General features: G+C 40.6%; 1 protein-coding gene across 2 annotated transcripts in view; it reads left to right on the forward strand.

Annotated features, from left to right (window-relative positions):
- The window catches only part of LOC116330826 (ERC protein 2-like), a 155,993-nt gene that overhangs the window by 47,877 nt on the left and 92,499 nt on the right, over positions 1-15,617 (forward strand). For both annotated transcript variants that reach the window (XM_039604950.1, XM_039604952.1), the window contains 2 exons: positions 7,192-7,329; positions 10,986-11,174. In XM_039604950.1, the coding sequence (XP_039460884.1) occupies positions 7,192-7,329; positions 10,986-11,174 (327 nt within the window). The remainder of the gene's footprint in view (positions 1-7,191; positions 7,330-10,985; positions 11,175-15,617) is intronic.

Here is a 15,617-nt window from a genome sequence, read left to right on the forward strand (position 1 = left end):
CTCTAGTGAAGCAGAAACGCTTACGCTTTGGCTACTTTATTATACGTGTTTTACTCTGGAGACTGTTGTTCAGTGTTGCCTCTTTGTCCAAATTCTTTTTTTTTCGACCTATTTAACATAATATGTGACCAGAAAATTTGTGGGTGTTCTGCTTTAATCTAGTTCATGTATTGAGGTCATTTTATGCTCATTTAGAGGTTCCCAATTTTATTTAGTGCCTATGCTTTAACAGAATCCCTTTCTTTCATGTTCAGAAAACATATTTTTTTCTCTCATGCTGTTCATTAATGCAGCGCCTTCTGTGTGCAACACAGTTTCAGCTCCTGTCCCTTCAAGCCCCCGCTCCCTCTGAAAAGCCCAATTTGCTGTTATTGGTCAGCTGGTCTGGTGGAAAAAAAAGAAATGGGTAAAAGAAAACATACTTTTGTTACCACAGCTTCTGTGAGTATAGGCATATCTCTTTAAGAACTTTCTGTAAGGAAAGAAAAAAAGGAGGTTGAACCAGAATTGGACTCCTGCATACACCCCTTTATGCTTTCATGCATTTCCAAAATTACTTGCAGTATGACCAGCTACTCTTTTTTTTTCTATATGTAGATTTTACAAAAAATTTGCAGTTAAAATACAGGTATCCACACACACCCTTTGTTTATTGGTTGGACAATGTCTCCCACCCCATGCATGAAGCTGTTGCAGAAGTGGAGAGCTCATTCAGTGACAGACCGCTGCATGCTAGTTGCACAGACGAGCGTTATCGCAGGTCCTTTCTCCCAGCAGCTGTTTGACTGTTGGACTTTATTCTTTACTTTTTTGAGAAACTGCATGCTCCATCTGCCTGTCACTTTGCTGCTGGAACACTTGAATTTCCCAAATGAGGGACAGTAAATGATATTCCTATCTTCTGTCTATCTTCTAAAATATAATGTGACCTCTTAAATGACCTCATACAATGAGAGTTGCTTGCTTGTAAACATATATAAGAAAGTAGCCTTGAATTATAAGGGTTTTTTTTAATGTATTTTGTATTCTTGCTTGCCTGTGAGCACAAAGTGAATGTCTGTCTACTTTTGTGTATGTTTACGTGTCTTTGTGGCTGCATGCAAATGAGAGCATATGTTTCTCTAAAGAACACAGAGCACCTTTGTATTTCTGAGCAGTTACTGGTGGTAAGAAACAGAATGAATGTTGGGGTAATGGTGAGGAAGCTTCTCTAAGAGTTACAATCCGTAGTCGTAATCGTAGTGAAACCCGTAGAGAATTCTGTCTCTTTCGCTTGCTTCCAGTTGCATTTCAGTTGGGTTTTTTTTACTGTCCTTTTTTTCTTGGCTCTGCCTGTTTGTCTGCCTCTGCATGCTCCTTTTTGGTCTCATGGCATTGCACTGACACAAAGTCACATGCAAGCACACAGTAGCCGAACACGTTTGTGCAATTAGCTAAGCTCTCTTCTGCAGCCAAGTGTTGGACAACACATCAAAAGAGCTAAAAAAAAATCTGTTTGCATTATTTTATTAAGTAGTAACAACATTGTTTAACAGCTGTTTTTCTTGTTTCTCTGTAATAACTTTACTTTTGTGGCCATTAATTTCTAATAAATTTGGAATTAAATATATAAGTGTTATTCTTCTGGTCACGAATGCAAGGTTGGAAAAGAATATTATATATAGTTTCCCTCTAAAGCCTAGGCGGTCAAAATATACCTCTTTATACACATGGACAGTGTCATTTGCTCTCTTTGATGTGCAGCAGTACATTAGCGAAATTAAAAATAAATGACTTCAATTTTTCCTCATTAAGCAAAGTGTGCGTGATTTCAGAACCTGAGCATCACACTTCCCTTAATTTGTCTGTGGGGCACCACTCGTCTTGTGACTTCATTGTGCTTTGCCGTTACGGTCGATAACCAATAATGAATCTTCAAGCGGAGCTGGAATGTTGTCCGAGGGGCATATGGGAAAGGTGCTGAAGGTCTCTGTGTCATGTTGGCATTCACATTCCCAGCCATACACCTCAGCACTGGTGAATCTGCTGGGGAAACTGTTAGTGAATGGTGGTAATTTCCTTTTCTGCATTGTTGATGCTTCCTGGTATTGCTGCCAAAAGTAAAACGAAACAGTGTTTTGAGTGTTCGTGGATTTCCAGGTTGTGTAGTTAAAATCTGAAGCCAGAGAAGACATTATGTCCTTTGTGTCACCCTGCTCTGTAAAGTGAGGATAAACAAGATAACAGACTGTATATACACACTTCAAAGAACTTTGAGGAAATTAATCAACTTAGTGGTAATTAATCTATTTTGCAGAGATCACACAGTTGAAAACAAATCCCTAACATTAAATCTAAATGATCCATTCCAAATGAAACAGGGAACTGTCAAATAATAGGCTTATGACAGCATATTACCACATGGAGGCGCCAACATACATATTATCAGTCTTTCCAGTCTGCCAGTTTTACCCATGTTGTTGCATTTCATAGACAGAGATGGGGGGTGATGGTGGGACATGGGTTAAATGAAGTGCAAACACACCCACCTCACACTGAAAAGGTCACCGTGTTCCCTGTTCTTCATGACATAGACTGTGTTTCTCTTTGAAGAGCCATGTCTGAGTGCTCAGAAGCAGGAAGGAGCCCTTTATTAATCCAGGAATCAACAGCCTTTGATGGCTGGAGATGGGAACAATATGCGTGCGCACACATTTGAGCATACGCTACCATGGCTGCGTGTGATTGCGGAGTGCTTGACGTAGCAGTATGATATTTCCAGCATGTAGATGTCCGTACTGTTTCTGTTTAACGGTGACCTAGATTTCTCTAGAGAAATACGCGTACAGTTACTGCATGTTGTTCACTTTGCTTTTATTGCCGCTCTATGTTTTTGCTGTGTGTGTGTGTGTGTGTGTGTGTTTGAGCATATGAAAGCATGCGCGCATAGATGTCAGCGCCAGGATCTTTGGGTTTTACAGTTGTCGCCGTCATATTTTCAGAGGCGATGACAAGTAAGTTGCCTTTCAGAAAATGCACCTAATTATTGTTTGGTATTTTTATTGGTACAAAAGCGTTTTAAAAATACAAATGATTGTATTTTTATGGTGGTCACACTCCACCCTGGTCTCCTTTGTGTTCTGGAGAAATGATTCCTCTGGCAGCCGCAGAGTTCTAGTTCTTAGTTGGATGGACGACAGACGGGTCAACCGGGTTTGTGGTTCTGCTCCGGAACAAGCTGCTTTTAGATTACCATTTTTTGCCAGAGACACAGAGCCTGATACTTCTTTCCCATTACATTAGAACTCAGCTTGTGTTAATTATATTTAACAGACTACAACTGTAATGCAAAAACACGGTTCCCAGTGGATTTGCAAGAACATCGAACAAATGGAATAAAGTGCTTTGCTGTGTTTCATTTTTTTTAGCTGCATGTTTGAACTCCAACTATCAATAGCATCTTCAGAGTCAAGGTCAGTGATAGGTAACTATACATCAGCACTCCCACTTTTAATGAGAACCTATTCCTGCAATATCAGCTTTTTGATAAACAGTATGGCTGTAAAAAACAGAGCGCCATGTGTGTGGGAGATGACTGAGACAGACGTCATTTCTCAAGAGGACACACACTTACTGAATAAGAGAGTCCACATCGCAGTGCCTGGTCTGGAAGATGGCTGTTGTAGGTGGTCCGCTTCGATGGGGAGGTGTGTTTGGTTGGAGAGTGGTATGACATATGCCCAATAGTTCAGTGATAAAAGGCTTCAGTATGTGTGTGTGTGCGTGCATGTGCGTGTGCATGCACGTGTGTGTGCGTGAAAGAGAGAGAAAGAGAGATGCGGGAGTTTAGTTTGAGGTCGCCTCATACACAGGGAGATAAAATGAGCGACTGCTGTTCTCATCATAACAACCGAGCTACTGGAAGAGAGGCCCCCTCTCTCCCAAAAAGGCACACAGCTGCCCTGCTTCTCGCCTGTCCACACAAGACATTTCTCCTAAGAGTGCGCGATTGAAGTTTGAGAATTCTGATAGAATTCCTTGCCCTCTTTCCCATATCCGCGATTCGCTTGGCTTATTTTGATCCGCTGGTATAAGGTTTAAGTTGCCTCTAACGTTTTTCTGCACAATTTAACAGCGGGCCAAGCGACGAGGCTAAATATTTCATCGAGCGGTTGTTATTTTGTAGGACCAGGCCAAAGCAAACTTAAGACTGGTGAAGAATGTAATCATTTATCTAAGGACCAGGGGTGACACGCTCAATTTGGCCTAAAATAGGGCTCTATGTAGCCCACAGGGACAGGGAGCGAGAGTGTGCATGAGTGCATGTGTACTGTATATTTTGGTGTGTGCGTTTGGCCAACTGAGTCCCTACAACCAGAGGCCACAAAGTTGGTTTTCATGTATTTCCTCCTTTATTTCTTGCATTGTGTTACAGTGTTAAGTCTCGAATAATCTGTCAGCCTTGACCAAGAATTGTGCGTTTGTTGCTTTGACTTGCGTGCACCTACATCCCAGTTAAGTGAAGTAAATAAAAGTACTTCTTTGGTCCATTCATTTCAAATGAGAGAAACATGAAAGAATGAATGGAGCAACCCATATACCCCTCCCTTCTTTCTCACAGTGTCCATCCTAAAATACCATCAAACACACCCATGGCAATCATGAATTACTGGGAACTTTATCTAAGTCTGGTAGTGTGAAGCTTTCCCATCATTCCCTGAAGGCTTTAATGTTTCTATCGGTCGTGGACTAACCTACCAGAGCCTTTAGCTTGGTTGTGTAATGACTGTTATTAACCTATCAAGATCTGCCGAGGGGTCTTGGCTGCTTTTTTCCAGCCCCTTCTACCACTTTCCCTCAAATGCCAAAACCAAGATGGCTCCCTTAAATCCTCACTCTTGCCCTCCAGGGAGCAGAAAACACCAAAGTCTAGTCTAATTGGATTCATTTGTAAAATAGCTGCAGAGATTTGAACATTATCTATCTATGTACCCATGACTGGAATGCAACTTCTTCTCCCAAATGGACTTTTTTTTTACCCTGCCACTTTTGCAGTAAAATTGTGGTCTCTTGGTGGCCCGGAGTGCTTTTTAAAAATTGGAATCTCATGTTCATTAAATAACGAATCCCTTTTGTTGTACAATGGTTAGGGTTAGGCTTACAAGCCCTGATCTGAGAATGGATCACTTGGGTCAATTGTGTTATTAATTCATTGCAGCAGTGAGGGAATGGGACACTTTGTCTGTTGAAAAAAAAAACTACTAAAGAAGAAGAACTTTTTGACTTAATACTTTTTGTCATGATAATTATATTAATCCAGAATTCAAGGGAATATCAGATGAGCTTGTACAAGTCGCTGTCACCATATTAACATGCATTATCACCAGATGTAATGTCCCTTTGAAACTAATTTTTAGACCTCTGGAGTCTCATTGCATGGCACTGTATCCTGCTCCAGCTGCATCTGTTAGTGTTTTGTTTTGGTACAGCTCAGAGCGTTTTGTGTTTGTGTGCTTTTGTGTGTGTGCGTCCATGTTTTTGTTCTGTTTTGCAGATGTTCATCAGATAAAGGCAGCTGAACACCACAACTGACTATTACACCACCACTTTAGCAACATGAGGTTAACCGCAAAAAGGCAGATGTCCTGCAAGTCAATGGACTGAATTAACTCTTAGTATAAAACTACTAAACTGATAAAGCGGATGTCGTTAATGCCACACTGTCTGTTGGACATAGATTCAAGGAATGGGAGTTGCTGTCCACTGTACTCTCTGGAGATTTTGCTTCTTGCTGTCATGTGAGCACCACAGTTGATCCATGGTGCAGATCTCTCATTACACCACACGTCACTTTTCATGTTAATTACAGCCTCAATTTCCTGTTCCTAGGTGACAGGAATGGTACACAGTGGTCTTCTGCCATTGTAGCCAGTCTGCTTGAAGGAGATGCTCTTTTGCATACTTTGGTTGTAACGAGTGATTATTTGAGTTATTTTGCTTTCTTGTCAGCTGGAAGCAGCCTGTCCATTCTTCTTTGACCTCTGGCGTCAACAAAGAATTTATGCCCAGGGGACTGCAATTCACTGCCTATTTTCTCTCTTTCAGATAATTCTCTGTAAACCCTAGAGATGGCTGGGTGGGAAAATCCCAGTAGATCAGCAGTTTCTCAAATACTCACACCAGTCTGCCTGGCACCAAAAACAATGCTAAGTTGGAAGTCACTAAAATCAACTTCCCGATTCTGAGCATCAGAATGGGGTTGCCTTGACCATGCCTATATGCCTTAATGCAATGAGTTGCTGCCATGCAATTGGCTTAGATATTTGTGTTAATAAGCAGGTGAACAGTTATAGCTAATAAAGTGACTGAGGGTGGATTTCACAAAACAGCATGACAGTACAAATACAGCAACAGCAGCAGCAGAAAGATACACTATTATAATTGCATAAATAGGTGTATTTACACTACTCCAGATGTAAAAATTGATTTTTAAGTTTTACTGATGATTAAAAATTACAACAAATTTTGACAGTGCTTTCTGATAGTGGGTCAGACCCTGTAAGAGCTCAGGACACACAGAATACAGCAAGAAACTGTAGAAATGACAGGAAACCATCTGCAACACTTGTTCTACACACGGTAATATAAAGAAAAAAAAAATAAAGATATTTTATTTGATACAAGTGACAAGAAACACAAGAGCTGTGGTCCAGTAGATTAAAACATAGAATAATATAAGTATTCCACAGCCACAGAGAAGTGCACTGGTGTTTTTACTGTTTCAATACATCCTTTGCACAGACATACAATAAATGTATTTACTTGCTGTGCATCCATCTATAATTCTTGTGATGCAAACAGCTGTATCGAGGCTTTCACTGCTGCTTGTCTCCTAGACGTCACATCAGAATGGACGACAAAACTGCAAGAAAATGCAGTCAGAAGCTCTACACACTACTCAGTGTTTTGATTCCTCTTCTAGATGGGTCATCAGGGGCCAAAAAGTATTTATGCGGTTCATGGGTACAAACAATCTCCGGTTGTAAGACTTCAGTTGGTTACAACTGGGTAAAAATGCTACTTAACTTTCCAAGTTTGGTCTAAACTTTTGTGTGACTCCATCAGTCATGATGAATATTTTCTGTTTGTTTAACAACAATATTCCACTGATGTGATTTTGTTGGTTTCACTCTCATTGTTCTTTCTCCCCAGATTGAGAACCTGTTGGAACAGTTAAAGGACAAAGACAAACAGGTGGCTGGATTGAGGGAAAGGGTTCAGGGCCTTCAAACCGACTCCAGCAACACAGATACGGCTCTGGCTACACTGGAAGAAGCTTTATCAGAAAAGGTAGGAGTGATGGGGAAAAGCACTGTAAGTATCAAAAAAAAAGAAAAGGTGAAAATCATTCTGTTAGTCAACACTCAAGAATTGAGTTTCAGAGAGATGTTGTCCTGTTTGTTGCTGGATGGATGGAAGATGTAAAGGAAAAAACATCTTGAAAAATGTGAAACTCGAACACCGCTGGTTGGTGTGGAATAATGTGGAAAGTTTTACCCTTTCAGGCATGCTAGTCTTTCAGGAAGCTAGGATATGGCTTATGGTTTAATTAATTTGCATGCTTTACTGTGACTCACAGCCATAATTTAATGACATAAAATCCTAATTTATAGACTTAGGACCACATCTAGTGTGGTCTATCTGTATGTAGTAAGGGAGAGAATGAGGTACTGGTAGAGGGGAAGTCTATGGTGAACATAGACAGGATTAGTCCATGTCTGTAACTGGGCCGGGCGTAGGGAGGGAATGATGTATAGAATAAGGAGGATAAAGGTTTCAAATGTAAGAGGAATGGAGCGATGGAAAAGTTGAGTGGCAGAAGAGGCACTGCCCCGATGGTAGAGGTGGCCTTAGAATTAATGGGGGGAGAGGTCAAGGAATGCAAGGGTGAAGGCAGAGTGAAAAATGTTAATTTCAATAAGGAAAGGAGAAAAAACAGTGCTGGGCAAATACATGCAAAGATTAGGGCTGGAATAGAAATGCAATAACAGATAACAAAGCTATGCACAGAGAAATCAAACAACCATAAATGTGGCATACTGTGCACATGCCATGCGATGTAAAGTCTCAGTGGGATGTAATCAGTACTTGCTGAGTGTTATTCTAATATTAGATTTGTATGTGACTCTTTTCTGTGGTGTATCCTCAGTTTCTCTCCTCCTCTTCTCTTTAATCTTTCTATCACAATCAAGGCCTTCAGATAAAATAAGAAAGGAAAACTGCGAACAAATAAACACAATAATTGGGCCAAATGAAGATCTGTAATGCTCCAACTTAAGACTCAGATTTGTGTATACAATAACACAATGAATAAAGCAGTTAATTAAGACAGTATTGCATGTGTCTACATGAATAGGAGGATACAGTGTAGACATAATCATTGCGCTTAACAGCTGCCATGTGATCCAAGGTCAACCAAACAGACTTACTCCACATGGGTAAATAGATGAGCTGGATGTTAGTTGTAAACACTTATTGTTTGTTGTTTTTTTGGAAACATGAGAGAACAGCTGGTCACCATAGAGCCTCACCTCACCAGTACAGAGCAAGACTGCTGCCACTCACAGTAAAAGAAAAATCACCTTGCTGGCCGATGTGCTTCTTTTGAAACCCCATTGAGTTAACATTCTTCCAGGGCAAAGACGTTACTGTAAAGAAGCTGAGAAACTGAAGCAAATTGTTGCATTGAATAATGGTGTTATTTTTCTTGTCTACACAAATCTTTAGTGATTTGTTTATGGATTTGCAGTCATGGTTTAATGGTGCCAGCGATCTTTAACTGCAGACCCGCTTCAACAAAGAATGAATTTGATGTGAATTGCTTTACACAGCATCGCCATGGAGATGTCATATCCTAGTCTAGCAATATATACATTCTGTCTTGAAGTGACTGGCTTGATTTCAGAGGGACTCCATCTTTCCTAGCTTTGTTGCATGTTTAAAGTTGTTGCTAGCTCACATGTGTTGTTACTATAGGCTAAAAAATTATCATCTTGGCGCTGGAGGCTAAAAAATGGTTCCCATTTACATGTTTGTTTGCACAGCAGGCTTAAAGATCGATACGGGTTTACATTTCGTTGGCACTGGCTGCTGGTTAAGAGTTCACAGTTAGGACAGTTGTGAATGTCCAGCTGTACTGCACTGTTATGCAGTGGATGCCACATTTGTACCTCTGCCATTGAACATTTGAGCCTTTGCATTTGTTGTTATATATTTCTCTTGGCTTGCAAGAGCAACATTTCGAGTCCTGCATGGGGTTGTACAGATTTCAAAGAGTTTTAGCTCGTATAGTAAGTGTCGCTGTGGAATTATTTTTCAGGCAGTCTGTTTAGACACTGATAATGTGAAAACCAGCCTAAGTGGAATCAAATACAGGAGTGTTTGACTTCCTTTTCTTCTCTCTGTATGTGTTCTTGTTTATCTCTGTTATTTCCTTGATTGTTATTTAATTGAACTATATCCTTTGATTGTATCCATTCAATCAAGAATGGTTTACAGTAAGCTCACAGCATTTTGTCTGTTAATAGATTAGAAGTTGGTTAATGAGGGCTTCAGTGTATTCGCAGCGCACAGACCGACACAGCACATAGATGTTTTCACTTAAAATGGTTTTTTAGCACCTAAATTTGTTTACGTTGCACATGGACTTTGAAATGAATAGCATAATGGCACAATAAACTGTAAATCCCTCTTCTGCGCCGGCCCATTTGTTTACCCAGAAACCACTTCTGATGCAGACTACATATTATTCAGCTGTGATGAGGAGAATGTTGGCAAGCTTTTCAGACTTTGTGGTCAACACAGGGCGTGTGTAATGTGTTTACGAGCACGAGTGTGTGTCTTGCTGATCACAAACTCTGTCACAAACCTGCTCTTGGAGCCAGTCACTAGCCACACTGCTGTGGTTCTAATTAACAGGCTGGGGCATTGTGCCCATGCTGAGCACTGCTCTTTAGAGTATGTATGTGTGCTTGTCTATGATGTCATATGTGTGTTTTCTGTTGTTTATTCGTGCAGTACACTTGGGCCTCATAGAGCCAGATTTATTATGATACCCTGGTGTCTTTCTCTAACCCCCAGACATCCTAGAGATATTTCATAAAGTGGGCAGAGCTCAGGACCTGTTAGCCAAGCAGTCTCTCTCACTGTTTCTGTCTCCCTTGCCCTCTCCGTGCAGTGATGTACTGTGCCAGGGCTAGTTAGTGAATGTATTTGTCCAATTACCCAGGACCTTAAAGTTGCCAATCATGCGGTGATGCCACGTCGTAAAGTCTCATTGCTGAGCTGTGCTCTGTGCCCAAATAAACACCTGAATAAACACCTTGGTAATCATTTCAGTCCACACCTAAACACGCACACATTCACTTTAACACGCACTTGCTACGCACACCTTGCTCAACCTCCCATGTTGTGGACTTGGTTTAAGGCCAATGCCCAAAGCTGTTGTCCTGCTGTCCAACGTGATTAGAGAATGGAGAAAATGATGTTTGAAACATTCCAGCTCGGTTTATCAGCAGGCGGTGTGGAGTCGTTAGAGAGTGATCTACAATACTGTCTAATTCGCTCACAATAAATCTGTCTGTCCCTCAGCCCTTCTCTTCCTTCCTCCTTCTCTTTCTGTTCTACTTGGCTCCGATCCCTTTATGTCACTGCTATTATTTATAGCAGTATTATTTATGATGGGCATTTATGAGTTTGTCTTTGGCCACACTTTGTAAAGAATGTTGGTGATCCTATTCGGTAAGATACTGCCTATAATGATAGGAAAAAATTATAATCGCACAGGGCTGGTAATCTTTTGCACAATGGATGGAAAACAGACTTATTTCATGTCATTTCTGCTTCATGTAATGAACATACTTTTGTGCAGATTTTTTGCCTTATTCCTACTCTTACTTGCCAAATCAATTTTTATTTTACCTTCTTATACCTTCTTACTTTCTCAGGAGCGAGTGATTGAAAACCTCCGGGAACAAAAGGACCGGGAGGACAGGGTTCGGCTGGAGGAGCTGGAGCAGCTGAGAAAGGAGAACCACGAATTAAAAGACAAACTATCAGTCATGCAACCCCAGAAACAGCCTCACAACCAGCCCGGTAACCCCAGCCCAACCCAGAACCAGAGGCCAGATGGAGAGGTCAGTATGGACTCAAGTATTAAATCTATTGAACTGATGTTTAGATAATAGAAAATACAAATGTGTGTGTAGTATGCATGGCTGCTACATTTTGCTCAAAAATGGTTTTGCAGTCATTGAATACAGGCACTGTGAACACACAAGAGGGGTGGTCTGTTATGTGTGTGGACTGCAGACATACAACCATCAGTACAACCACTATATGTTTGTTGTGCTTGTAATATGCTTCCTGTACCTTGTACTTACTATGCTAACATTTACAATAAGAGTAATTCCACATTATTACCTCCTCGTGAGCATCAACAATATAGTTAGCAACTTCCTAGCAGAGGGCCTGCCTGCACTTTGTTCCACGGGATAAAAGGATGAATTAAGAGAGAGTGATTTATGGATCTGAAAGATCCTGTATCCCTGTGTGGGTGCCAAGTCGAAGGCCTTGCAATCTTTTTTCTCTCCTTCTTTCTTCTCCTAGGCTTACAAGCCAGGACAGAGCCCTGTCCTGCCAGAATTTATGAGAATGTTTTCTTTTATACTCATAATAAGCGTACACACATCTCATTCCTGTGAAATGATATCTTCTTGAATGTTGATGCCGCACCACATGAAAGTGGCAGCAGCTCAATAACTTTTTGTAGCAAACAGATTCGCACTGTGGCAGAAGTGCTGCCATAATTAGACTGTTTTGTGTACTCCACAGCAATCAAATCTGTTATGTAAACTTAGAGATTCTTCAAAAAGACAGATGACGGTTGTGTACCTGTATACATGCGTGTGTCTCTGTCGACCTGTCCCTGCATGCCAGCGCAAAAACAACTGTCGATACGTCTGCTGTTTGTGTCTGCGTCCATTTAAATGTGATGATGTTGTTGATCCTATAGTGCTGTGGCAAAGGACAGGCTATGCTATAAGTATTTGGAAGGTCAGTGGTAAATTAAGTTGGCGCTTGATTAGATTCTGATCAAACTGATCTACCACTCCTTCATGATTCCTTCAGCGCAGAGACTTCTGCTGACTGCTGCTTCTACTTAACAAATTCTAGGTATCGTAAAAGCTGTGCTCTAAGGTTTTTTATGGCAAATTTATCAAATTGCAACAACATTCAATTAACAATTTAAATCCAGTGTTAAACGCTACACTTTGTTGTGTCAGTTCTTGTGTTTTTCCCAATTAGCCATGCTCTGACTCAGTCAAATCAGTGGAACGTTTTTTATGGCAGCTAGCTTTCCCTGTCTAGTTTGAATGCACTAATAAAAGCTGGGCGTTTATATTGAATATTTCGTCATTGTATGCTTAAAATTTGAATAAAAGTTGAATACTACTAGGTCCAGTAATTGGAGATTGGACTGCCAAGGGTTCTGCCTTTGCCACCCAGTCCACATACCACAGAACTTGATAGACCCTTCTGTGTTATGTGGGTCTGGTGGTGGGTCCACAGGAGGGCTGGCCTGAAGGGCTAAGGTTTGACCACCAGATTCTCGCTGATAAGCTAGTCCCCCAACTTCCGTGGGCCTAACTCCAGAGTAGGGCACTGGTAACCCACTGGGAGGAGGCTCCAGGGCAGACGCAGTGCATGTTCAGTTCACTCAGCTGGCTTGATGTCACTCTATAAGTGATGGAGGAGGTGGTCAGAGAGAGGGAGGTCTGGGCCTCTCTGCTTACACTGATAGTCAGATCCAGCAGAAAAAGGATGGATGGGTGGATGAATGGAGGGATAGATGGAGCAATGGATTGATCAATGGATGAGTGTACTAAGTGCAATAAAATGGTTTTGTGATTCCTCCATTAAAAAGAAAAAAACTTTGTCTGATTTCAATTCCCCTTCATGGTTGTCTCCTTATGTGCTACTGGGAAACCCAGGTCTGACCAGTTGGTTGTGACCAGTTGCAATTTCACTATGCACAGGGAGCAAACATAAACTTCTGTGTGAAACTGGCCCACCTTCAATCAAGGATCATCACTTCTTATGACTGCTGGGTCTTTGGTTAACCCCAAACCCCAGAGATTGTGTTCTTCAGGACCCTGAGCAGTCGACAGGTGCACATGGGGATAACCTTGAAGCCAATAGTGCCAAATTTAAATTTGTTTTTGCTTCTAATAGGTGGAGTCACAAAGATTTTGATGGGTTTTTATTTTTGTTAATATACGCATCCTTCACATGCTGTACAATAAATGCTTTGAAATGGTTACATCATTTTATTTGAGCCCACATTTAACACCTGACAAACACCAATACCTTCAAAGATGGACAAATATTTTTTTTCTTGTTGGACAAATATGATTTACCTCTCAAGCAGCTGTAGAGTTTGTGTTTGTCATCAGGTCATGTACACACAGTGGTCCACTGACAGTATCTGCAGATGTTGGTATTATTGACTCAGTCAAGCTGTTAGCGGAGCTTTTTATCGTGACCTCAGGGCTCTGTTGGCTTAAGTGCATCCTCATCCTCTTCCCATAAAACAGTATTTGTTGATTCCAAGCTTATTAAAGGACTTCTGGAACTAAACACCAGCTCTTCAAAGGAAAGAACCTCGGGGAAGGCAGTGACCTTTTCAGAGCGGGCTGGCTAAAATCTTCAAGGCAGCACCACACCTTAAAAGACTTGACTCTTATTCAAAAGACACTTTTTTCTTTTCAGACCAGGCAAATGTCATATGCTCTCATGTTTTTGATTATAAAACAGAGATGAGACTAATCAAAAATTGACATATGTGTAATGAGACTGAATACAGTTATGTCAAGTGTATAAAAAGTCACTTTTTTTTTTCTTTTTATCCTACGCAGACCAGGTGTTTAAAAACTCAGTACAGAGTCTGGTGGCTACACATATTTAACATATTTTGAAATATTTACACCCAAGAGACATTTCCAGGAATGATAATAATAATTTGACTGTATATGTAATTGTATCTTTTCTGGCCTTTCCCCTCTCATAATATTACAAATTCCTTTTGGACCTACCATCCTCTCAGCCACTGGTTTCCACACTTGTCTGTGTGTTCTAGTGAAAGAACATAGCATGATCTGGTCCACTTAGGCCTAATGCATTTTGGGCTAGCAAAGATGTGGATTGATGTATATGAATGAGTGTTTTCAGCTTCATGTAGCAGCAATGAGGGAAGGACGAGCCCTTGCGAAGATCCTTCATAGTCAGTACGAGCATAGTGACAAGTCATGAGCTTTATGTACCGTCATAGGCTTATGTGGACCTGAGAATATTCTCAGTGTATGTGTGAGAGAGCGTGTGTGTGTGTTTTTATTATTATCAGTAGAACTGTACTTACATGGTTATGTTCATATTTGCACTCACTGGCCACTTTGTTAGGTACACTTATTCAACTGCTTGAAATGCACATGGTAGCAACTCCAGATCACCTGCTGAAGTTCAAACTGAGCATCAGAATGGGGAAGAAAGGTGATTTAAGTGACTCTGAATCTGGCATGGTCTGAGGATTTAACAAACTGCCGATCTACTCAGGTTTTCTCACATAACCATCGTTGGGGTTTACAGAGAACGATCTGTGTGAAAATGAGAATAAATGGTGAACTATTGTGTATGGCTAATAAGTAACAGTTTAAATTTAGTTTGTTAAAAAATCATTCATAAAAAAGTAGGATAGTAAGCTAAAAGTACAGTCTTTATATAAGTATTATACTGTTATATGCATTTAAAATAGCTAGACATAACTGATGTTAAGCTCTAATATTATCTGTATTTGCCGAGAAGAAACGGTAACGTGAACGTTGTCTAAAAATGGTCAAAACAGGAGATAAATAAATAGAATGTAAATTGTACTGAGGCTAAAAGCTTAGGTAAATGAATAGATGTTAAATAAATCCCTCAGCACAAACTTACCTAAGCACTGACAGTTTGTCTGGATGAAAATAATTATCATAGCAATAACCTCTTTTATATAATAAGTGTTGAATGGGATTCCGTTGAAAAAAATAACACATTGGAGCACAAGAGGTGATGTTAATGAAAGGGTAGAGTGCAGACCCGCCGGAGTATGCCAGATGAAAAAGGCTGAGTTACATTGTGTCGACCTTACTTCCTCTGGGAGGTAAAACGCATGCCAAAATAACAGAGATCATTACATTTTAGTATGATGACTTGGTTAGGATTAAGATATGGTTAGTTTTTGGTTGAGTAGTGGTTGAGGTTAGCGTGAGGGTAACTGTTGGCAATAGGTGGAAGTAAATGTAATATACTCTGAAGTGGATGAAACATGACTGTGTGTGTGTGTGTGTGTGTGTGTGTGTGTGTGTGTGTGTGTGTGTGTGTGTGTGTGTGTGCCCGAGCGCACAAGTGTTTGTGCACATTCACTTGATGATGTTTAAACGAGTGGCCTCAGCTGTCTCAACAAGTTAAACAACCTTCACAAACACAGTAGACAGAGAGAGGTATAGACCAGGAGAAAAAAGCAGAAACACAGAGAAAGATAA

The sequence above is a fragment of the Oreochromis aureus genome, linkage group 20 (assembly GCF_013358895.1).
Source record: "Oreochromis aureus strain Israel breed Guangdong linkage group 20, ZZ_aureus, whole genome shotgun sequence".
In the NCBI taxonomy this organism is placed as follows: Eukaryota; Metazoa; Chordata; class Actinopteri; order Cichliformes; family Cichlidae; genus Oreochromis; species Oreochromis aureus.